The 24669-nt window shown below is 43.4% G+C and overlaps 1 protein-coding gene across 1 annotated transcript in view; it reads right to left on the bottom strand.

The window, feature by feature from the left end:
• Window positions 1–5652: 5652 nt before the first annotated feature.
• The window catches only part of TMTC4 (transmembrane and tetratricopeptide repeat containing 4), a 74653-nt gene continuing 55636 nt past the window's right edge, over window positions 5653–24669 (bottom strand). The window contains exons 15-18 of the mRNA XM_019529702.1: window positions 23476–23590; window positions 20901–21013; window positions 8765–8834; window positions 5653–8233 (exon numbers count right to left, since the gene is read on the bottom strand). Of these exons, the coding sequence (XP_019385247.1) occupies window positions 8082–8233; window positions 8765–8834; window positions 20901–21013; window positions 23476–23590 (450 nt within the window). The 3' untranslated portion in view covers window positions 5653–8081. The remainder of the gene's footprint in view (window positions 8234–8764; window positions 8835–20900; window positions 21014–23475; window positions 23591–24669) is intronic.

The raw sequence follows: 24669 nt of genomic DNA, 5'->3' as shown, positions 1-24669 counted from the left end.
GGGATGTGGGCACACTAGAAGGGAGGAATAGGCTGCAATCAGACCTAGACAGGTCATGGGTGGACGGATGAGAATAGGATGGGTTTCAACACTGACAAGTGCAAGGTGATGCACCTGGGGAGGAGCAATCAGCACCATAGCTACAGGCTGGGGACTCCCTGGGGAACTCCCTTCTTGTCAGTACAGAGGCAGAAAAGGATCTTGGAGTCATCATTGATGACAAGATGAACATGGGCCGGCAGTGTGAGGATGCAGTCAGGAAGGCCAACCGCACCTTGGCCTTGTGATAGAATTTTCCCTGTCAATTATGGCTTCAGACTCCCTTGATTTACACAATTAAAAGACTGCTTTAAACAGGCTGGACTGAAGGTATAAGCAAGCTGTAAAACAGCAAACAGTGTGCTTCAAGAGGGAGAAATCTCCCTAACACCATCCACTGTTGTTCTCGAGAAGCTGAGAGAAACAGGTAGTCTCTTTCAGTCACCTGTTTAACCTTCAACTATCGTGCTGGAAACTTTGCCTGTCAACAAACCATCCAAGTGCCTTGGAATGGTGATCCCAGCTCTCTCTCTCTTCTTCTTTTTCTCTCTAGGCATAGCTTTCTGAACCTGAATTGTATTAGTTAAGCTTGAGCTAGGTTTCCCCAACTACTCAATTGAAACAGGGTAATATTGTAATTGTTTTTGTTTGTTTTCCCTTGCATGTCTATTTCTACTAGTACCATCATAAATTTCATATACTTAACAATAAATACTTTTATAGTCAAACTGGTGGTAGTAACCAGGTGATTTTTCCTTCTCTACTTCCCCTTCCCCACTTGCTCTGCAGCAACACTTCTTTTACCTAAGCCAAAGATCCTTGTTAAGCCCAGAAATACTGTGGGGTCTGCTCATCAAGAAGCTACCAGTACTAGGACAGTAAAGGCAAAAGATTGGGACATGCTGAGTTTGAGACATATAAGGGGATCAGCTTATATAGGCTGATTGAGCCAGTTTGGCTGGTTGAACTGAATGCTGGCCCATGAGGGTGTCAGCTGGACACCCAGCCTGATTCGGAGGTATTCTGTTCACCTGTGTGCTTGTGTCTGGCTCCCTTTTATTGTTACCTTAATGAACTGATTCCTGGCATACGAGGGTGTCAGCCTGTACATGCTGAGCAACTCAGCCGGATTAGGTGCGTCATGTTAATCTGTGTGTGTGTAGGTAGATGGATATGGTGGCTGGACAAACCCAGCCCACTGAAACTGAGTCCTGCAAGATAGCTCCATTGGGGGTGAGGACTTACAGAAGGGAGAGATACACAAGTAACACAAGCAGCACATTAATAGAATTACAAAGATCCCAGAAACGTACCCCTAATACATGAGTGCACCCCAAAGTGATGGGCAAATCTGGTAACACTGTATACCTCCTGCATTAGGTGGAGGTCCTGTATGCAGGTTAAGAACCTACATGAGCAGTTAGAGCTGTCTGACTGCTCCCAGCAGATGTCAGGGTAGTTTAGGTTACCCATGACAACCATGTCCCTTGACCATAAGGCCTCTGAGAGCTGCCTTGAGAATTCCAGGCCTCACTCATCCTCCCAGTGTGGCAGTCTGTAGTAAACCCCCACTACCAAGTCCCTTTCCCCCCTGACGCCTTTGTATTCTAACCCACAGTACCTCAATTTGTCTCCCCTCTGATCCCATCTTGATTATAGATGTGTATTGTCCCCTAACATAGAGAGCAATACCCACTTCCCCTTTTTTCCACACTCTGTCACATCTGTACAACTTATAGCCCCCAAAGCTTACTGCCCAATTTCACCAGGTTTCAGTTAGCCCAGGCAGGTCGAATTTACTCCTGTTCCAAGTTTACTCCTAATCCAAGTTCCTCCTGCTTGTTCCCCATGCTCCCAGCATTAGTGTAGAGGCATTTAAGGCCCCCAGCAGGTCCCTTTGGTATCCCTCTGTCCTGATGCCTATGGGCTCCTTAGTACTTACCTGGGCTGATCCAGCACATGGCTTGTGGCTCACTGATCCTAGGTTCTCTTTGTCCTCTGCATCCCCCTCCCCCAACAAACCTAGTTTAAAGCCCTACATAGGAGATCAGCCAACATATAAGAAAACACTCTTAACCTTTTGAAGAGAGATGAAGACCGTCATGTCCCAGGATGCCCCTTTCATGGAAGTGCAGATTGTGTTCGAAGAAGCCAAAACCCGCACGATGGCACCAACTCTGGAGCCACAGGTTGACTGCTCTGATGCAGGCGTCTTGATGCTGATGGCTACCGCTGACTGGAAGGATCGATCAGAAGACCATCTGCACCCCTGACTTCCTAAGCCTGGGTCCCAAAGCCCTGTAGTCATTCGTGATACAGTCTGGACTGCTCCTGGCCACATCATTTGTGCCCACATGGATGAGGACCATGGGATAGTCGTTGGAGGGCCTCTCTTGTTCCTGACTGCTTTTATTTTTTAGGCCCTGTTTAGCTTCAGTCTGACTACTACTACTGCATACAAGAAATTTTTGTATGATCAAAGTGCCTTAGACTGTAAGAACAGGGGAGGCAGGGACTTTGTCTATTTCAGTACATCTCTGTACAGTGCCTAGATATGCAAGACATGTGGTATCGTTTACTATTTTAAACAAAGATAAATCCTACTCACATTATAGCAAAACCAAAATGATTTATTACTTGGCATTTTTACAAATGCGTTTACTTGCTTAGTTGGAGTATACTATTTGTACCCTAGATCATTCATACTTTACATTAAGGAAAAGAAAGCTCAGATCTCAGCATCAAACACAAGCTACTGATATCAGTATCCCTGTGAACAGTTTTAAATACAAAAATACGTCTTAATAAGCCCTGAATCATCTATAGTATCATACATCAACACATACCCATGCCACAAAACTGCAATGCATTTTCTGAAAAGAAGTGGCCCTCAATTATGCAATGACCCATGCAGCTACTGATATCTGGTCTTTTAAGAGAAGCAGGTGCACAGCACTTAGGTTTTACACCACAGAAATTTGACTTGAGTTCTCACAGTGGTATCTAGTATTTTCAAATATGTATTAATTACTCTAATAACTTTAGAAATGCAAGCTTTGTTCAGTTGCTGATTAAGTGATTTGTTCAAGTTGGAGAATCCTGTGAATCTACAGGTGCATCTGTACTTGCTGGAAGTTTGATATGCACAAAGGAACTAACATTTAAGTAAAATATTTAGATGCTCAAATTAAAAATGCTTTGTTTTTTAGCCATCAGCTAAAGTTGAGAGCTTAGAATGCCACTAGACAATGTTTAAAATTACCAAATAGTTCATTGAAAGCTTTACAGTTTTCTGCCTAATTTTGTTTTAAAACAATCTTAAAGACAAAAGACGGGGCACAGTAAAATACATCAATCTTAGAAAATATGACCGTTTAACTGACACTACAATAGGCAAATAAATTCAGAAAATAAAACAGCCCAAATTTTGTATTTCTTTCTGCCGCCAAACCTTTGAAGTTAGGATTACTTTATATAAAAGCACCAAAAGCAAACAAAACTAGAAAAAACACAACGTTGTGGACAGACCTACAATGCCTCTAACATTTTTGACACACTAAACACAGGAACTGAGGTGATAAGGTTGCCCCTGGGATTCTGCCTGCTGCTGCTCTCCAGGAGACAGATCTTAGGAGTGAAGGGCCCCAGAGCATTCTCACTGTTTTGTTCTGGGTTTTATGCACATACAGCAGGAGTGGGCTGGGAGGGCTTGCTGTTCAGTAGCAGCTTTCAGAGCACCATGCAGCATTTAGATTCAATGTCTTCATTAGTCTGTCATTATATTATTTCCTCACTCAGTTAGTTACCATCGGACCCTCTCAAGGTGTACCTGTAGCTTCCATCATATCCTACTTGAACTCAGGTCTTTGAGAATTCTTAATAAATAGAGACACACTATTAAAAAAAAAAAACACAGTGTTTCAGGATCCCAAATTCAGGCTCAGGGTACCAGCTTAAGACAACAGAATGAACAGTTAGATCTGAAAAGGCTATAACAAGCAGAGGATTTTCCTGGAAGGACAGAGCAACTGCACATGAAAAAGGGATATGACTTCAATTAATAGATGTGGGTACCTGGGAAGGATGTTATGATATTATTTAAATACTTTCAAGTTTTATTTATTATAATGAACTGCAATAAGTATGTGCTTTCTAAGAGGAAACCTGATATTCAGCATACAAATATTTACTTGACTAGTCATTTTTTGGTATTCTTAAAATACTTACATAGTGGGTTTCATTCTTACACCTTCTATTTAAAAATGTGTCTAACATTTTTATTAATTTCCTCAACTTCTACAAATAGGTTTCCAACTTACATGTTTTAGGGTAAGCCGTGTATCCAACTTACCCTAAAATATTGTAAGCTGAAACCAAAAATTAGCAAAGCACTTCTGGATGTTCTCATAAGTAACTTGTTGAAAATTACAGTAGTTGACAGTAACAACTGAGGGCGGATCCTAGGCTGTCAAACTTGTAGACATACATCAACATTCAGCTTTAAAAACTTCACTGCAAGATCAAGAAGGAAATCACTGGTCAGAAGGAAAAGCAAAAAAAAAGAAATTCTGTATTCACTCTATGTAGAAATTATGGGATAAAATGGAATGTTAAATGGGTCTGCTCTTAGTTCTGAAATTTTCTTTACATTTTTTCTTCTTACAGGGTAACGTTTGCTACTTGACAAAGGAATTACTTTTCAGGTATGAAAAAAAGCAAACAGGTTCATTCATATATATTAAACACAGGACTAATATTTAATAAGTTGCACTCATTAAATAGATAAAGTGAAAGATATGGGATTAGCCATAACAATTTTATTCAGTGATCTTGAAAAACTAATAAAAGTTATATATACAAATTATTTATGCAAATTTAAGTCAAACCTGAATTTAAGATGACCCCAATAATTAGATTCTATACGTGGTAAATTGATAAATTTATTATAACTTGCCAGGTATAGAATCTAATTATCAGAGTGTTGTCTTAAATTTGCCCCCCTCCCACTGCTACAGCATGGAAAACAGTGGCTGGGGGGATGTAGAGGGGAAGGGTCAGGGAGTCCATTTACCCTCTGACTCACCCCCCTCTTCTTCCCCCTGCAGCTTTTCTGCCCCCACCACTGGCACCCCCACCCCTTACAGCCCACAGAATTTCCCCTTCCTCCCACTCCCCAAAAATCTCTGCCTCTTTCCCTCTCTACCCCCCCACACACACACTTGGTGTCAAAAGCTGCTTAGCTCTGTTCCCTCCCCAGAGCACAGAACATGGAAGTGCAGCCCCTAGCCCCTGATGGCCATACAGGGTGGTGCTGATTCTGGCCAGGCAGAGGACAGCGTTTCCATGTGCTCCAAGCTGGGGAGGGAATCCAGCCAGAGCTGAAGCCAAGCTGTGGCTCCAAAGCTTGGCTTCAGTCAAGGGGTGGGGGGGCAGGAGGGATGAACACTAAGAGGAGAATAGAAGGGGGCCTGGGGGCAGAAGGCAGTTGTGGATCTGACTAGCTGACCCACCTGGGAGGGAGCCACCTGCCTCCCCTCCCCTCCAACTTTGTACATGAATGAGGAGCTTTCCCTACCATGCTGGTTGGAGGGGAAAAAAACACCTTCTCTTAGATTCAAGTAGGTAAATCCACACATTTATTTTTCCAAAGTCAGTTGTGCTTCAACATTACACTCTACTATAAGTGTGTTCCTGTTACTACTGTCATGCAAGTATTTATGTTGCATCTCTGTGCTCCTAAATAATGAATTTTAAATTAAAAAAAATAATTAAAACCAATGTTATGTGATGTTACATATCCAGAAAATTAAGTAAAGATCATGATGGTTATACCTGAACAGTAAACCTGCATTTTAAAATGCAAGAGTATAAAACAGGAAATCCAGTTTTTGGCCATATCTTTTCCATTAAAAACACTTAAGTAGGATGTGTTGATATTTGCAGAGGAATATCTGTAATGGCTTTGCTTCTTAATGAACTACAGGGATTGCATGCCTTATATGTAATATTGATCTACTGTATTAATACAAAGCTAACAGTACGTGCCACTAGGAATCATTATATAGGTAAACTGCAAGACAAAAATAATAATTTAAACTTTAACAGCATCAGATACTACAAATATACAAATAATGCTCTGTTTTGTGGATTTTTTCTCTTTTAGAAATTCCTTTCTGTAGCAAATTCAAAATCCTTTATGTTTTAGGGGCTGACACAGCAAAATGCTGTCTACAACCAATGCATCTTAGGCAGAGTATAAAAAGCTTTAAAAACTCACTGGTTGTGTTAGTTGTGTGAGACACTTTTTCAAGCCAAAAATAAATAGAAGGTAGAGTTTTGTAAATGTATAACATTTACATGACATTCAGAATGGCAAGGTAACATAATAATATCTTGTACTATGATGGACACTTACCTGACATTTTAAACAGATTCACACACACACACAAACACACACATGGAAGTTGCATGTTAAGGATATTTTCGAATCTCCTATACAATATTATCACACAATGTAGGAAAGCTGCAAATATTGCATGAATCAATTTCTCCATATGGAAAAAAATATAGACTACAGGAGTATGAAGAAAGAGGTAAAGCCTCTCAATTTTCACATCCAATAGACTGTTCCTCCAATGTTAAAAAAATGAGCATTTCCTGATGCAGCAGCATCTTTGCTGTGCTATAAACATCAGCACAAATACTTAACTTCCTCTGTGCTGCCAAATGAAAGTTCAAATTTCAGTATACTCAAGAGAAGTGATGCTATACAAAAATGGTTCTTAATATTGTATTAAATTTGCTCAGTTTGGAACTTAATGTCTATTTCCCTCCTCCCCACCCCACAACTGCCACATCAGCAAACTCACCCAGAGACATGAAGGTGAATCTAGGTTTCCCTTGACTCTTGCATCAATCAGTAGCAAAGGCTTCTACAGGCTAGGATCTGCAGTCACTAACACCTGTGCCCTGGCTTTGTTCCTAGTTTGTCCTTGATACCGGGACTTTAAGTTTCTATTATTTGAATCAGTGGATACTACAATGTCCATAGACAGTGGCGAACCCTTAGCAGAAAGTAAGCTGTGTATATACCACCAACCTAGCACAAAGGTGAAGAAAACCATAACTTTTTGCTAAAGATCTATGTGAATTGTCTGAACAGAGGCTGGCTGAAAGAAGGCTAAATTAAAGCATCTCTCTTGTATTGTGGTCATATTTCTTCCTTAAATCACTACCCTGTTGAGCCAGTGCATTACTTTGGTATGACTTTTCCCCCCCTAAAGCTCCTTCCATTCTATACCTTGACAGAAAGCAGTCATGTGGGACCACTATGCAGATCATTGTCAAACCATGCCCTCATTTACCTATATAAGCCCTATTACCTTCAAAGAGACACAGGTACAGATGAGGGCATAATTTAGCCCAACAATTACAACTTATTTAACAATTCTCTTGATGCATTGGATTAAAATCCAATTTTGCTCTTCTAAAAAGTGTATCACCTCCCAGGTGAAGATAGGAACAAGGAAAAGTAAAAAAAGCCAGAGTCACTGACATGAACAGGTATAACCTTACACATGCAGAGATAAAAATTTTAAATAGGAAATGCCATTTTTTCAGTTACTTTTCAGAGTAAAATTGCATTTTAAGTGTCCACAGTTACTAAAAAGTCAGATAGACTATGCAAGCTACATGTAAAAGTAAACTTTGTTATCGATGTGCTGTGAAGCACAGTTGTGAAATTCCACCCTGCATTAGTATCTTATATCAATGGTTTTAATGGACTGGAAAAACAGTTGAGATTTCAAAAAAAAAAAGAGAGATAAAAGATACCTAAGTCTTCAGCTGACATTTTAAGATTCCACAGTTATTTGAAAAAATAAATTTCCAATGCAAGACCATATCAGGCATGTGCATTCAAGTGTGCATTGCTGGTGCTGTCATTATAATTTTTAGAACAATGACTGAAACCTTCACATGGTTAAGAGTAGCCATGTAGCATGAATGGTATGGAGCATGCACTGACAACCCAGAAAGAAACATCAGACATCGCTTTTCTTTTGCAATTGTTCCAGTTTTCTTTTCAAGAGGTTGTAATTTTCCCTGGTCCCGGGTGCTGTAGGGTCAAGCTTCAGAGAGACTTCGTAGTGTTTCTTGGCTAAGTCAAGATTTCCCCAGCGATGGTAAAGCACAGCTGGAACAGCAATGACGAGTTTTCATTAGCAATATTGTTGAATAATGAGCAATCTTGCCAATCATTTGGAAAACAACATTAAAGCATTTGTTTCCAGTAAAGGTTTCTTTTGCCAGCTGGTGGCATAGTAGCTGCTTGTTCTGCTGCCAGCTGCAAGAGCAGAGCTTGGAAACAGAATTGGCCAGGGAATGAAAGAGGAATGAATTACGTTGTAGCCATTAATTGCTGTTTTTATCTGGTGAGCTCATAGTGGTTTACAAGCAGAGCACAAATGAACCAATTGGGAAGCACTGAAGTGCAACCACCTCTGGACTATGATATGCAGCCTGTTTGAACTGTCATGCTATGTGACAGCTTTTGGTAACCTGTTCTTCATGCAGGTGGTTTTCTAGAAAGTAGACAGAACAGAAAACTCCCCAGGAAGAAGTAGTTTCATTATATATGTGAAAAACAAAAGCAACACAATGAACATGGATTGAACAAATAATGCATTGGATAAAGTTTGCATTACAAGAGTTAGAAAATTCTTACCTAAATTACCGTGGTAACTGGCTGCATTTGGATTGGCTTTAATTGCCTTGAGAAACAAAGCTTCAGATTCCTGAAAATAATTGTAGTCAAAAGATGTAGTCAAACAGATGGGCTACTTTTGTAGTAAACAAAGCAAAATGGACTCACAAATTGCAATATTTTTTCATCTCTACAATACATTTTCTCTATTGTATATGCCAGTTGTTTTAGGCTTTTGCTTTCTGGTATTCACAGTCTCCAAATTATCTACAGTATTTAGGTGAATACCTACATGGTATAATAGTAGTAATATTTTCCACATAAGCCCCAGTTTCACAGGCATCTGCTACTGTAACTCAGAGCTAATAACTACTGTAGACTGTTTGCAAAGCATTTTACATGTTAATTAATTCTTCACTTACTCGTTTCCATAAATTTCAGATTGAAGTTTTCTTTGATAATTCAATAGATGTACTTAAAAAAATGTTGATCAGAATTCTTTGGATATTTTTATTAATTTTTCTTTCCATTGCTAAAATAACAACTTATTTTCTTAAATAGTATTACGACAACATTCAAGGTTGATGATGTCTGACTATAATCCTCATTGAGGAATAGTGACTGTTTGAAAATATAAAAAACCAGGAACAACTGAAACACAATTCACTTCTCCCACAAATGGTCTTTCTAACACACCCCCAGACTATTGATTTTTGGGAAACTTTTTTTTAAAAAAAGCAGAGCTCCCTCATGGTATCAAACAATCTGAGACAAGACTACCAGACTGTTCAGTTACTTTACCACTTCAATTATTTTCCTTTTTCAGACTGAGCTGCCAGGGTAGAAACCTTTGCTCTGTCTGTAGAATTCTTGTTAAAAATTATAATCTTGTAGGTTTGGGTTTGTTTTTTTTTTAGTTCAGATGTTTTAGAAAAGATAACTTAGGTAGTTCCTATGGCACTGTAAATTTTAGATCCCAGGACATCCTCCTGCTCAATTCTGGGGCAGAAGAATCAGTGACACAGGCTGGTTTTAAGTTGTATGTTTCATGTTCTTTTGGCGAGGGACAGACATTCAAAAAGCCTGAGCCTGAATTGATTCAATCTTTGCAGGTTAGTTTAACCTACAGAGCTTGAATTGACTTGCAAGTGGATAGACATTCACTTTTGAATCAGGAAATGCAGACACATGCCTGCAGTGGCTCAGGCTAGAAGTTGGGGGGTGCTAGAGCAGCCCTCCCTTCCCTCCAACAGTGCTGATCTGAGGCGGGGGGAGGGAAAGGGGAGTCATGGCCAAGCCCCACCAGGATACAATGATCAGGCGGGGGTTTAAACCCCAACCCTGGCCTGCCGCAGTGTGCCTGGAGGGGGATGGGGAAGCAGCCCTTGCCAGATTTTTACCCCACTTGCTGCTCAAGGTGTGGGAAGTGTTGCCAGATCCTGGCCACTGGCTAGCACTCTGAGGCAAGGCGGCGAGAGGGGAGGGAGGACTGCTTGTGTGGACTGCATGCATCTGTTGATACCGAGCTTTTCAGTCTCCCTCTTTCTGCTTCTTCATACTGTGTGCAGCGAACTGATGGCACTCACAGGTCACATACATTGCAAACCAGAATATTTCTCACACCCCTCTCTGTCCCCTGTTGAACACTGACAGATTGCAGCCAGCAGGTTGCTTATCAGAACACAAAGTTTATCAGCCCATCAAGCCCTACAAAAGAAAACTTTTCTCTCATTAATTCCAAAGTCTTCTTAGCTAGTGGCTTGCAAATGCATCCTGCAGATGTCTGTTCCAATGAAACTGGACACAGACACACACATCTCAGCATTAGCTAGTATGGGGAGGGGCATGGCCAGATGCCAGCTAGGGTCCTACTGCTGGGGTCCCTGCTGTGGGAGAGGGGCAGGAGGGGGGAATCGCTGCTTGAGCAGTGAGTGGCCAGGGTCAGGGGTGAGAAGGGGGGCAGCGGCAGGGGGAAAGTCCCCAACCTCCTTCTCAGCCAGTCAGAGCTTCAACTAGGGAAGAGAGGAGTGGGGCCAACCCTGCTCTCTGGAGCAGACAGCCCAACCCAGCTCAGGGCTGGAAAGCATGCTGGGGGACTCTGATTTAACTTAAACCAGGAAGGGGTCTGGGACAGAAGTTCCATAAACTGGTTTGACCCAAATCAGTTAAGTCTGATGCTACATTCAACCAAGGTTTATCCTAAACCAGCTTCAGTCATTTTGAAACTGGTTTATGTGCAGTGGGCTTCTGTTCTGTTACAGGTTTAAACGAGTTTCTGATCACTTAAACTGGTTCATGTGCAACTTCTGTCCCTAGCCTTTAAGTCTAACAGCTATATTGTTACTCACATATCACATGCTCCACCTCCCCCAATCAGCCCACTAGTATTGGGGTGCATATCTTAATCAGGGAAGCTGATTCTTCACTGGAATAGAATCAAGGTAGAATACTGCAAGCAGATACTATGACTTATGGCTGCTAAAATGGATGCTGCTTAGGCCCTGCTGTTTGCAGTCTTAGGGAGAAGTCTGGTGTTAATCCTCTCCCAGTTGTGGTAAAGCAGTAGCTTCTGGCAGAAGAACCCATGAACTGGCTGACAGCAAGTGAGTTGCTGCACGCAGTCTGTAATATTTTCATGAGGTTTGTGGTGTGGGAAAAACACTTTATTATTTACAGGAACTTACATAAAGAACTATTACATTCTGTACAGTAAACAGTCCTTCTACTGCCCGTGCAAGAGTATGGGGCCTAGCCCTGTTGCTGTCCTGCCACACTGGGAAGTTTCTGCTGCTTCACCCAGAATGTCTCATGAGATATCACACTTCCTAGACATTGTTTTCAGGAGGACTTGCTTTATTACACACGGTCATCCAGGAAGAAGCTTTTTTTCTGCATTCTGCCTTCCCAAAACAAGGCCTGTGTGTTCTATCTGGGGACATTTGGGATGTGAGAAAAATATGGTACTAGCTGTCAGTCATACCTGACAGCTTTTCCTAGATTATTGTTTGGTATTTCTAAAGCAACCAACCATCCTAGATTTTCCAGGACTGTCATCTCTCTCCAAAAAGTCCCTGAAATGGGACTTTTGTTCCAAATCTGAAAAACTGATTCTGGACCAGCACCAGACAGCATCCTGCTGCATCTGCTAGAGAAAAGGCAGAAAAACATTGCCAGGTACCCCCAACACACAAAGCTTCACCCAAGCTAATCAGTTCCACCTCTCAACCGAACTAATTAGTATAGCTGCATTCACACTCAAGCAAATTAACTCTGCTTACCAGCAGAACTACATAGTCCACCAGCAGCACAGACTAAGGAAGTTACACCTTGAACCCAAAGTGGTGTAGACTACTTCCAGTTCTGGAGGCCAGTGGAGCACATCAAACTGGGTCTCTGATTTTGCTCCCTATTATTTGTCACTGTAGGTGTGGCAGTCCCTCTAACCTGAGGCCCCCAAAGCCAAAAACAGGCTTTCCTATGAGAAAAACCTTGTTATCCAGACTTTTTGGTCCCGTATCTTCTTCCCATGTAAAGGGTATGCCTCCATTATCTTTGGGCTCTTTATAGGGGAAAAAAAGTGGCTGATTTCAAGATCAGCACCTTTTATATGTTGCAAGTGGACTGTATAGACACAAAGCAAAAGCACCCAAGCAATCTTGCTCTAACCTCCGGAAAAGGTGATAGCAGAAAGCACAAACCATTATAATTCTTACAATGTTAGTATCCCCCTATAGCACTTACTGCATTTCACAATATGTTGGCTTTTCTAAGATTTACTTAAAAATGTAAACTTCTATCTTTTTTCCATTGTGAAGATGCAGCCAGAGCAAACAGATGACATGCTGCTGTTCAACTAATCCAGTCCTCTAACTGTATCACAAGCCACATAGGAGGTAGAGTGCTCTGTCCAAGCATAACAGAATGATGTTACTAGGCATAGTGGTTTCCAGAAAAGCTTAATAAAGTATACATTAGCATTTGACTCCCATTAACATATGCCTTCTGGCACATACCTCTTGAAAAACATTTTATTGCCACTGCTTTGCTCAGCAGTTAGTAGAAGAGTACTGGATGATTATAGGCAATTTAAAACGCATCACACTCATATTATTATAGATGTGTGGACTAAATATACATTTCCGTATACTGCGTTAAATTTCAAATTGCCTGTCAAATCTTTAAATTAAATATTATCAGGAAACTTGCAACACTATTTATAACAAAGCTCTGAGAAAGTACACTGTATTCCATCTGCTACCAGAAGTACAGCAAAAGAATAGTTTGCTTTGTCTCCAATCTGAGAATCACCGAATTCATGAATAGTGCAGAGATATTGCACTTCTTGGAGGGGTAGGTGGTGGGGAGGGAAGAGAACTAGAAATAATTAGAGACCTACTAAAACTGCAGTTACACAGACATTGTAAAATCTGGCCTTGCCCACAAAAAAAGAGAGATAAAATGCTGGCTCCCCAGAGAGAGTCAGCACTCCTCACCAGCACTGTGGCCTGGCCACAAATCCTGCTAGGGGAGTACGGACAAGGGAGTACTGTCAGCCCGAAGGGGAGCCCAAGATAGGTGCTGCCCCCACCCCTCACCACTGATTAGCTGAGAGGGCTACCTGTCATTTGGCCCTGCCCCTCCAACCAGCCAGTGGCAAGGAATGGGGCCACCAGGGCCCCTCAGCCAGAGACATGGAGGGACCCCACTGTCATCAGCCTGTTAAAATGGCAGCTAGCTCTGTGATCTCCCCACAAAACTGGCTGGCCACCTCCTCAAATTGTGTAGACCCCTACACATAATCCAGATGTATTCCATTATATTTTCAACATGTTACAGATGGTTTTTGAGATCTGTAGACACTCAGTCCATTCCAATAAGGATGTAGTTATTTAAAAGAAGAAAAACTAACTTGATAATATATTTTTTAGTTAAGAAATTCCATTTTTCACAAGGCTGAGGAATTACACTTCTCAAACAAGTTACCCATACTTAGACAAAAATAGAACTCTTAAAGCATTTTGTTTTGCCACTTAAGAGCCTCAACTCTTGCTGGAAAAAATGTGAAGTGAATTCAATACTAAAAGGAACACTGCAGTCATGCTGAAAGAAAATACACATTTCAAGTTGGCAAGACATTTCTTAATCAGTAGAACATATAAAAAAGAAACATGCATGGAAAAACAGGTTTAATCTGTATTTTTCAAGAGCTGAAAAGCTTAGCAACCTTTGTGCAGACACTTAGATAGAAAATCTCTCAAGACAAAAGCTGGATGCCATAACAGCACTCAGTCTTCCCAACTCATTTCACATCTAGCAGTAGGCAGTGTCCAAATCTTGCCTAATTTTCCTATGAGATCCATCCCCTTTCCTTTGTCCTTACAGCCAGAACTCTGATCAAACTCTTCATTGTCTTCTAAGTTTATTACTGCAACCCTAGGCGATCTAGCTAGTGGCCCATGAAGGGTTAGTTTGCAGCCCCCAGGGTCCCACCTGGCTGCCAGTCCCCTCGTTGCTTCAGCTGCAGCAGCAGCAGCCAGAGGTTTTGGGTTCCCTCTCCCTCTGATTTTTGCTTTCTGCCCCACACCCAGGGGCAGGGGGGAGGCAGCATGGCACAGCCTGTGGTACCAGAGAAACTCACGGCTTGGAGTATCAGTGCAGTTTGGGGCACTGCAGAAGAAGAGCCTGTGCCCAGGGAACTGAAGCTGGGGTAGAGTGCTTGTATACAACAGGGTAGAGAGTGCCCAGTGGAATGAGGGGTAGAGAATGCCTGCGTAGGGAGCAGGAGGGTAGAGTACACCTGGTGCATCCTGTGGGGCATGCAGCAGGGTTACCATATGTCCAGTTTTTCCCAGATGTGTCCTCTTTTTGGGTACTCCAATCTCTGTCCAGGAGTTTCTTTGAAATATGAACAAATGTGAGATTTTGCTCTGCTAGTTCCTTTTCAACATCAGTGCTAGTAGAACTGCATTTCCCAGCTTGCCCTAGCAGCATGTGTGTTTACTAGGGATCCAGGTTTTCTGTTTGCTGAGAAAAACATATATTTTCCTTTTTAAAGGAGGAAGCCATGGGTTTCCCATTGCTGGCTGGCAGCCTTCCAGCCTGCAAGGAGCTGCTTGGGGTGATTGGAGGCAGGGGGTGCCATGTGCACCTGCGGGCATACACTCATGTGGCTGGCATGCAGCCAGGCAAGGTGCTGGAAGCAGCCTCTGCAGCTGGATGCAAGGAAGTCTATGGGGAGCAGGGGTTGTGTGTGCTGGGGCAGGGCAGAGTGAGCAAGTGGGGAGTGCCTGCCTCTCCAGCAGGAGACGGGGGTAGGGGGCCCTGCAGGGCCAGCAGGGAGGTGTGTAGTCAGGCCAGCAGCACTGGGTCTAGTGCCCTTGCTCACAGAGGTGGGGCAGCTGAGAGATGCTGGGGGATGGAGACGGGCGGAAGGGACCGTGGCCAGGCTGCCTAGCATGGTGCAGGAGCTCCAGCCCAGGGCAGAGGGTACCACAGATCTTTCCTCCAGCCCATGCTGGGATGGGACTTCCTTTGCTGTCACCCACATGAGTTAGAGCTGCCACAGCTGCTGCACTCCAGCCCAGCCAGGACGAGGGCAGCTGGGGACCTCCTCTGGGGCAGGACTGGGGAAAGCAGGGGGCTGTGGGTCAGGAGTACAGGGCAGCGGCAGTACCAGGGAGCTGCAGGTCAGGAGTGAAGGGCAGCATCGGGGATGGGGGACTGTGGGTTGAGAGTGAGGGGCACCCCTGGACAGGTGTCCTCTTTTTTGGAACTGGAAATATGATAACCCTAGTATGCAGTCCCCAGCTGCTAAGAATTTAGACAGTCTTGCTGTAATATACTGCTTTCTCACCTCTGTAACAACTCCATCCCTCCTCAGCAGTACATGCAGAGTGCAGTTGGTAAAATCATTTTTCTTTTTTTACTGAACCACATCAGTCCTCCTTTGAATTATTGCTACACCATGTCAAGATCAAGTCACTTGCTAGTTACTTTGAAGACCAACATACTACCACTACCACTATGGATACTGCCTACACGTCCACCTCATTCCCTTCCCACATCCCTCACTCCTTTGGGTCTACTGATGATGCTAACTTAAAAATCTGTTTTCCCCCACAACCATCTCCGATGCTGCCCTCTCCAAAAGGGATGACCTTCTCATGATGGTCAAAGCCACTACCCTATACTTTTTAAATGGTCTCTGAAAGGTCCATTTCCTCTGCAATACCTAGTGCCTACTTACCAGTTAGTCTTCAACTTATTTTCTCCCACTGATCTCAATTACCAAAGCAAAAAAATATTTCCCCCATCATGTTGTGCTTGCTAAATAACCCCACAATCCTACTAATATTTCCCTGTCTTCCTTCACCTTTATATCATGCCCAAAATTAACCTGTTAATCTTGTCTTTTATTGTTTTGGGAGACAATTAGACCCTTTTGGGGCACTGTTAAAACAACTCTTAAAAATACCTTAGGATATATCCTTTCTTATAGAAAAGTCTAAGAGTTCAAAGACAAAACAATAATAATTTGCCACATGAGTTAGCAACATAAGAGAGAGCAAACAGTGCTATTATAGGTCAAGGCTTGAAAACATGGCTAGATCTCATCACCCGAGAACAAGCCAGGACTATAGAGATAAATAAAATCTTAGAAATAAATATAACTGGTGAAAAAATTCTAAAAAGTCTTGTGGCCATAACTGCTTTTCATTCTAAATGTCCTCAGGATGCTGTTTCAGTGCCTCTAATGTTATTGCTATGAATCAAAGGACCCAGCTTAGTATAATACATGTTGCCTAATATGAAGAATCCTAAAAGCTTCAGATACTATGCATCTTTCCCTGTTCCATAGGTTTTGGAGCAGATGCTTCAAAGGGCAAGCCAGACAGATGTGCATGCCCTTTGTGGTACTCCATAACTGACCCTGAAAGAAACAGCTACTATTTATGAACACTTCAAAATGAAGTGCTTCCTGTAGCATATGCTCTACAGAGTGTAACACGGAACCATACGGTCCACCAGCACACCAAATACACCATCTCCGTGGGGGAGAGCAGGTCACAATGTCAATGAGTGCTCTTCTATGCACTCTGTCTCTACTCTCCAGAGCCCCGCCACCTCCCCAAAATGGGAGGCCATAACTGGAGTGGAGCCAAACAGGAGGTCGCCAGAGCCCCATATTGTGCCCGCTGGATGAAGAACATGCAGCTACATGCAGCTGAAGCAATGCTGAAGTTCTCCAGCAAGCGGGTACAGCAGAGGCTGCATGTCTATTCATGGCTGAAATGCTCCAAATGTTATGTCCAACCCCGCCCCTAAACTTCAAATGAGGATGTGTACAGATGCCATGAGGACACCTGAGTGTACTCACAAATAGATAACATATTTTCTGTCAGTAATTCCACAAAATAGAACTGATGTTTGGGCAACTGGCAAGCAAAAACAAATCAAAATACCTTTGTGTGTCTGAAGTAGAGCTGTGTACCTCTGGTGTTGCATCTGCAGTACGACTGCATAGAAGCATGAGTTAACTTCAAGTCCTAGCTTCTGAGTTATCCCATGATAGAATATTAGACTAAACAGGACAGTTGACACCTTTATTTAATTGTCCTCCCATTGCATGGTCTCCATTGGTAATGTGTTTTTCTTCTATTTCATGCTCTAGCAGTGATAGTGAATGCTGATGAAAATACTTAGTCCAAGGAATAGTTCTTTTTACATAGGATCAAACAGTTCCTTTGCAGAGGATCATCTTACTCTTACCAGATAAACTGTGTTTACTGTTTTCTTACAGAGGTTTCCTTTATATCCAGTATCAAATGCTGGTTAGTTGCTTCAGGACTGTCGTGAACACACTATGCAAAGTACTTTAACACAACAAAGAGCAAAATCCAGGCTGGTTCTCCAGGTGCTTCTACCTTAACATAATAACACCTAACATTTAGGTACCTGGCTTTGGGAGGATAATTCAAAGAACCGAGTTGGGAGCCTAGGCTCCCTATCCAGAGAACAGGAGGAAACAGGCCCCCACAAAGGGTAGTTCAAAGAGTCAAGAGGGACCCAAACTGATCTTTAGGGATCCTGGTTTTCTCCAATTAAAACAAAAACAAAAACTCCCCAAGTTTTGGATTAAAAAACTAACCCCCAATCCACATTTTTCCATGATTTGAAACACTACAAATATATAAATATATGTATAGTTGCATTTCATTTTAATCACGGAAAAATGTGGATTTTGGGTTACTTTTTTTAAACTGAAAATTGGGAACTTTTTTTCAATCAGAGATAACCAGGATCCCTGCTGATCAATAAGAAATATGAGGCAGAGATATGTCTGAATTCCCATCCTCCAGAGCTGAGGCACCAAATTCAGGTGCATGCAAGGAACCACTGTCTACTCAGGATCCAGAATACCTAATCCTTCTTCTGAGGGGCACTCACCTTTTGCTTATTAGTCTGGTGGCTAGAGAACTTAATCAGGAAACTGTCTCCCTCAACCTGGGAGGTTCAAATCCACATCTCCCACTTCCTAGGAGAGTGAACTAACTACCAGACAATAGCACAAACTCAGTGTTCGCACCTTGCATAGGAAGTGAAAGGAATGCATAAGTCCTAGGGACAGGAGAAGCAGCCTGGGGTAGTTCTGGGTTATGGTCCCCACTCCTAAAACAGTTTATAGATTTTCTGAATTTTATGTTAGACAGTCATTAGTCCAAAAACAGAAATAATATTGCCAGTGGGGACCAGACTTCAAGTGTCCTTACCCCAGCTGAGTGCCCTAGCCACTATGCTACAGCGTCCAGCCCCTCCCTTGTTTACCCTCATCCTAGCCCCCCGACTCTTGAATTGTTGGGAGCACAGTGGTAAGACAGCTTCAATAGGAAGTATGGAGAGGGTCCTTCATCTAGAGTATTTTATAGCATGGTGGCTAAGGAACTCTCCAGGGAAAGTGGGAGATGTGGGTTTGAATTCTCTAGGTTGAAAAGGGTCAAAACCCCAGGTCTCCCACTTATTAGGTCAGGGGTTGACAACCTTGTCACCATTGGGTGCTGCTTGCAATCCAGCCCCAACTGACAGCTGCACCCTACTTGTTTCTGGAGCTCAGCAGATGCTGTGAAGGGAATAGAAAGATAAGATATAGGCACTAGGATCCTGGGGATGCCACCTCTGCTGTAGCAAAAACAATAAACTGAACACGGCAGGCAACAGGACCTGGGCGTGCCTCCTCTGCTGCTGGGACCACAGCATGTTGCCAATTTCCTGAGCTACCGTGGGCTGGATCCATTGTCTTTGTGGGCTGGAACCAACTCACAAAGACACTGGTGAATGCTCTAATCACTAGACTGTTATGTACCCCTATTCCCACCTTACTTGAGTTTGTTTCTGAGTGAAAGTAACTGTGGCATCCTGAACTCAATGCTCTCAGGGTAGAAACAGATGTTACCTTATGTTGCATGTGTGCCACCATAAAAACTTATGCCACACAAACAGCAAGCAAATAGATGTCCCCACCCTTTGTTGCACCACATCACAAAAGGGAGTGTTAAATATTGCTGCTCTAGTGCAGCAGGCATCTATTTGCCGTGGTGGGAAAGTATGGACAGTTCCTGGCTGCCCGCACTCTCTAGCCACCACAGGCAGGTGCTCCAGGGTATTGAGGGGCCCATGAATTCCCATAAGCTTTCCCTGTTTAGAGATAAGCCCTTGGTAATCTTGGGGTGCCTCTCTAAGTGAGAAAAGTCAGGGTTCCCCACTTTAGCAGACCTGCCCCAGGATCTTCAAGGCTATGTCTCTATAATGGGGGGGAAGCCTGTGAGGGTGCTGGCATGGGACCCAGGGACTCCCCAGTACCCCATACCCTCACACCAAGACCCGTGCTGACCCCATACCCTTCATGTGAAGCATGGGTTGGTTTGGGACCCAGTGCAGAGGCACAGGGGACCATGAATTCCTGGCGTGCACCATCTTGTGCCTCCATGCCACAATCTGCACTGACCCATGCCTCCGTGTGAGGCAAGGGCTGGCAAAGGAGCCAGCAATGGGCTTCAGAAAGCAGGTGTGGGCAATGAGGAATGTGGGGAAGCCTTGAGCAAGGGGAACATGTTGCCTGTTGTCCTGTGTCAGATGTTATGCAGGACAACAGGTGACATGTGTTTTGTCCAATAAAATGGTTCAGCTGTGGCAGGAGGTATCTTGCCACAGATCTGCTTTATTTGGGGACATCTCTTTTTACCCTCAGCATATTAAGCACACACAAAGCATGCCTAACAACAGGCTTCTCCAGGGAGCGCAGCAGATTATATATTTCTCCTGCTTCCATTCTAGACTGCAATGGAACTTAGATGCTTAAATCCAGCCTAACTGGTCAAACTGGATTGCTTTTGAACATGTGCAGAAACCCAAGTGTAGGTGCTTAGGGAGCTTTACAATCCAAGAAAAGAGGCACCTAATGGGCATGTCCAGATGTGTGCTGACGTTTGGTTCCCGGGGACAACTAGCAGTGGTGCACCTTGCGCCGCAGCTACTTCTCGCCAGGGAACACCCGCACCACACACGCTGTGGCGCACGGCAAGTTACCCCAGGGGCAGTAGGGGAGGCTGGGGCCAGCACTGTGTTTGCTCCAGCAGCCTTACCTGGCGTCCTGGGGGCCTCCCAGGGCTGCAGCCACAGTGATCCTGCTGGGTGGAGCCTGGCCAGCAGCCGTAGTGCAGCTCCAGATGGCCCAGCTCTGCATTTCAGCAGCACATGCTGCCCAAGTGTGCACTGCTTCATTTTTTTCCCATGGTTTTTTTTGACCCCTAGATATCCAGAAACCCCCTGACAAAAAATGGATGGTGCAGACTGTGCAGTATGTGGCATTGCAGATGTGTGTGCAGTGCCACATACTATATGACTGTCCTTGTCTGAATGCACCCAACAAGTTCTGTGACAGTTGCAGTAGGATTATTCTGAATCACTCTTTGGGGACTTACACCAGTTCTACCAAAGCCTTGTTAAAAGCACCTAGCTGACCATGCTAGATCTGGCCCTAAGTAACTTGCCAGACTCTCCAAAAGGTATTAATTCTGAACTCTGCTCTTACACTCCAATGCCTTCCTCCCACTATTTCATTATTAAATGAAAAACAATTAGAAAACCTGCTTTTACATACCTTGTATTTCTGAGATTTCCCCAATACATTTGCCAAAGAAAACATAAGAGAATGATCATTAGGTATCAATTCCAGGGCCTCTCTTCCAACTGCTTCTGCTTGTGCTAAATTGCCTGGGAATACATAGTAGAGGAGGGTGGGGGTGAATGAAAGGAATGGGAGAAGGTAAACAAAGACAGAAGGCCACTTTTAATATTACTTTGGTTCCTTTTGCTACTTTTCATATTGTAAGCACATGTACAGTATAAATAATGCTGAATGTGCAACATTTCCAAAGTGAAGCAGGTGCCGCATTCAGATGTAAAGCCCCATACTATATACTTATTGCTGATAAGATAGTTTGGCATACAGCACGATTTAAAAGAAAACCATTACAGTATTTTCAATGTGTAACACTTCCACTGAAAGCATACAGCTAATTTCTCCTGTTTAAAGGGGGAGGCTGAATGTCAGCTCTGTATCACAAACAGGTTTATGTAATGACTGTGATTCAAAGGTGGAACAACAATGCAATTTACAGGCTTGATGCTAAGTGGCACCTAATTTATTTTGCAGAAGGAGTAAAACCCCCAATTGCCATCACTATGGTATCAAATTTTAGATGTGTAGGCACCAACTAGATATCTATGTGCTACCAGCAGATACACGTGCAAATGTGTGCCTGCAGGATTAGAGGCCAGGTTGAAAAATGAATATCAAACTAGTATCACACTGTGAAATAGAAAAGTAGGACTAGAAAGGACCTTGGGAGGTCATCTAATCCAATCCCCTGCTCAGGGCAGGATCATCCCTCTCTAAACCATCCTAAACAAGCATGTCTAACCTGTTCCAGAAAACTCCAGAAACGAACCTCATATACAGCTACCAGATCTGATGCCTGAAACATCAAAAACACCATTTGAATTTGCCAAAGGTAAAGCAGGGGAACAAGGAAGTTGCCAATGTCCTGCCATATTTATTTAAATATGCTCAACAGACCCAATGATGGGAAATTTTGCCTTCCTGTGGAAGGCAAAAATCCCCATGGTCCAGGCCAATCTGACCATGGGGTAAAATTTGTTCCTGATCCTAAATGTGCTAATCAGCCTGACCCTGAAGGAAGAAAGAGGATCCTTGAAGCCAGTGATTCCTACAGGGTGTGCTGTGGCACACCAGTTTATTGCAAGAGTGGGGATGATGTGTCACAAAAAATGTTATTTTATGAGCTTTGGCCTGCAGAGCTCCTCACAGGTCTGGAATTTTGGTGGTGGAGGCTGGTGGCAATTAATGCTGCCATCGCTCCTCTGTCACCAAATTTCCAAGCTCCACAAAGCTGAATCAGGCCCCAGCTGGACCCACCTCTGAAGAAGGGATCAGGCTCTGGCTGCACCTGTCCTGCATGGAGGGATGGGCCCTGACTGGGTTAGTAGTGCGTGCAGAATTGGGCCCATGGGTCAAATCTGGCCTGTGGGCTGACCTGGCACCACTCATCTGGCCCACAGGGCCTAAAGTTCAGGCACCACTGTTTAAGTTTTATATTACATACACACACTGCTTGCAGACATTAAAAAACAAACAAACAAACCCCCCAAACTGCACTTTACTTTAAACTCGATGCATTCCCATGTGGAGACCCATGCTTTCCAGAAAGAGGCAGCACCTTAGTTATACCCAGTTCTCCCAACATCTGTATAGGTCGGGCACTTTAGTGGGGTGTTTTTGGTACTTTTATCTAATAGCTGATTGTATCACCTTTAGCTAAAAGTGCCCCAAAGCCCTGATGAAGTGCCCAATCTATACAGATGTTGCAGAGGCAGGTAAAACTAACATGCTGCTTCTTCTGGTAAAGTGTGTGGGGGGGTTGTTTGTTTTTTTTAATGTCTACAAGCAGCCACACACACACATTTTATACGCACACACACACACCCCCTTCTCAGGTATAAGAGTTTGAAGTAGGTTGCAAATTTTTATCCAAAAAAGTGTGTCCCAGGCATCAAAAGTTTGCGAAACACTGCTTTAAGCAGAAACCTCAGGGTTTTATTTTAAGTCCTGACGAAAGCATTAGCACAACCTAGTCAAAATCCCATGCTCTGGCTGCAGTTAATGCTTCTAAAAGGCTAACCCCCTCCCTGACCCAATAGTATCATGAAGAAAAAGAATTCCTACCTGGCTCCGTGACTCTCAAAGCCCAGAAGGATAAAATAACCAGACATCCTCTACTCCACACTGCAACCTAACTGGGAAGCTAGAACTCCCTTTTCTATCATCCTATACTATATGTAAACTTGTTCCAGTTTTTTAATCCATTACATGATCCTCCCCAACTTTCACCTGTTCTGAGCTGCACAGTTGATTCCAGCCTGAAGTTAATTCTAAAGTAGAACTACACTTGCATTTTTTCCTTTCTATATTCATTTGTATCTTTCAAAGAGGAGGAACACATTTTTAATGGGAGGAATCCAGAGTTCAGCAGTCTTGGAAAGTAAAGAAGCAATAATATACACCTGCTTCTAAACTGTATGCCAAAGGTATAACTGTAGCCTCAAGATTTGTGCAAAGTGTTAAATGATTCTTTAAAGTTATCCATATACAGTACCTGTATTGTCAAGCAATATGATCATGTTGTTCCAGGCCAAACTGTGTTCTGGTTTCAAAACTGTAGCATTTCTCCATGCATTCAGTGCATCTATGTGGCGATTCAAATCTGCATACTAGGGAAAAAAATTACAATAATTACTATCATTTTTTTTTCTATCACACAATTGATGCTAAAAGTATTCTAGAGTTACTCATTAGTCTTATTCAAGACTCCATTGCTCACCAAAAGCATCCGGGAATGTCTCCTTGCTAAAAGGGAGGCGTACACCCAATGGAAAGAAGGGGACATCACCAGTGATGACTATACTGCAGTCGCTCGGGGATGTAGGGGGAGCAGTCAGGAAGGCCAAGGCAGAGATGGAATTAGGGCTAGCTTCCCAGATTAAGGATAATAAGAAGTCCTTCTTCAAATACATAGAGGGCACAAAGAAGGTTCCGGGTAATGTGGGGCCCCTGCAGGACGCGTTGGGGAATTTGGTTGTCACACTAGACGACAAAGCTAACATGTTTAACGATTTCTTTGCCTCCGTCTTCCTAAGTAGGGACCAGAACAGTCACCTCCCTGCTGGACCCCTCTCAGGCCCCACAGGAGTCACACCTGGGCCAAGGGTTACTGAGGAACTAGTTAGGGAACTTCTGGAGGGACTGGATGTATTCATGTCAGCCAGTCCAGACGATCTCCACCCTAGAGTACTAAAAGAATTGGCTGAGGTCATTGCAGGAACCCTGACACGGCTTTACGAGCACTTGTGGTGCTCTGGTGTGGTGCCGGAAGACTGGAAGAGGGCCAACGTGGTTCCCATCTTCAAAAAGGGGAAGAAGGAGGACCCGGGAAACTATAGGCCAGTTAGTCTTACTTCGATCCTAGGCAAGCGGTTTGAGAAAATTATTCTGGCACACATCCAGGAGGGGCCAGCAGGGGACTGCGTGCTTACGGGCAACCAACACGGGTTCATCAGTGGCAGGTCCTGTCAGACCAACCTGGTGGCCTTTTACAGTCAGATCACCAAATCATTAGATGTACGGGTAGCAGTGGACGTAGTCTTCCTGAACTTCCGGAAGGCTTTCAACACTGACTCTCACCCCATTCTCATTAAGAAACTGGGGGACTGTGGTGTCGACACCCACACAGTCAAATGGGTTGCCAATTGGCTGGAGGGCCGCACCCAGAGGGTGGTAGTGGATGGGTCCT

The sequence above is a fragment of the Crocodylus porosus genome, unplaced genomic scaffold, assembly GCF_001723895.1.
Source record: "Crocodylus porosus isolate Cpor-Errol unplaced genomic scaffold, CroPor_comp1, whole genome shotgun sequence".
Classification (NCBI taxonomy): Eukaryota; Metazoa; Chordata; order Crocodylia; family Crocodylidae; genus Crocodylus; species Crocodylus porosus.
Note: the sequence above shows the minus strand (reverse complement) of the source record. Positions and strands in the feature narration are given on the sequence as shown.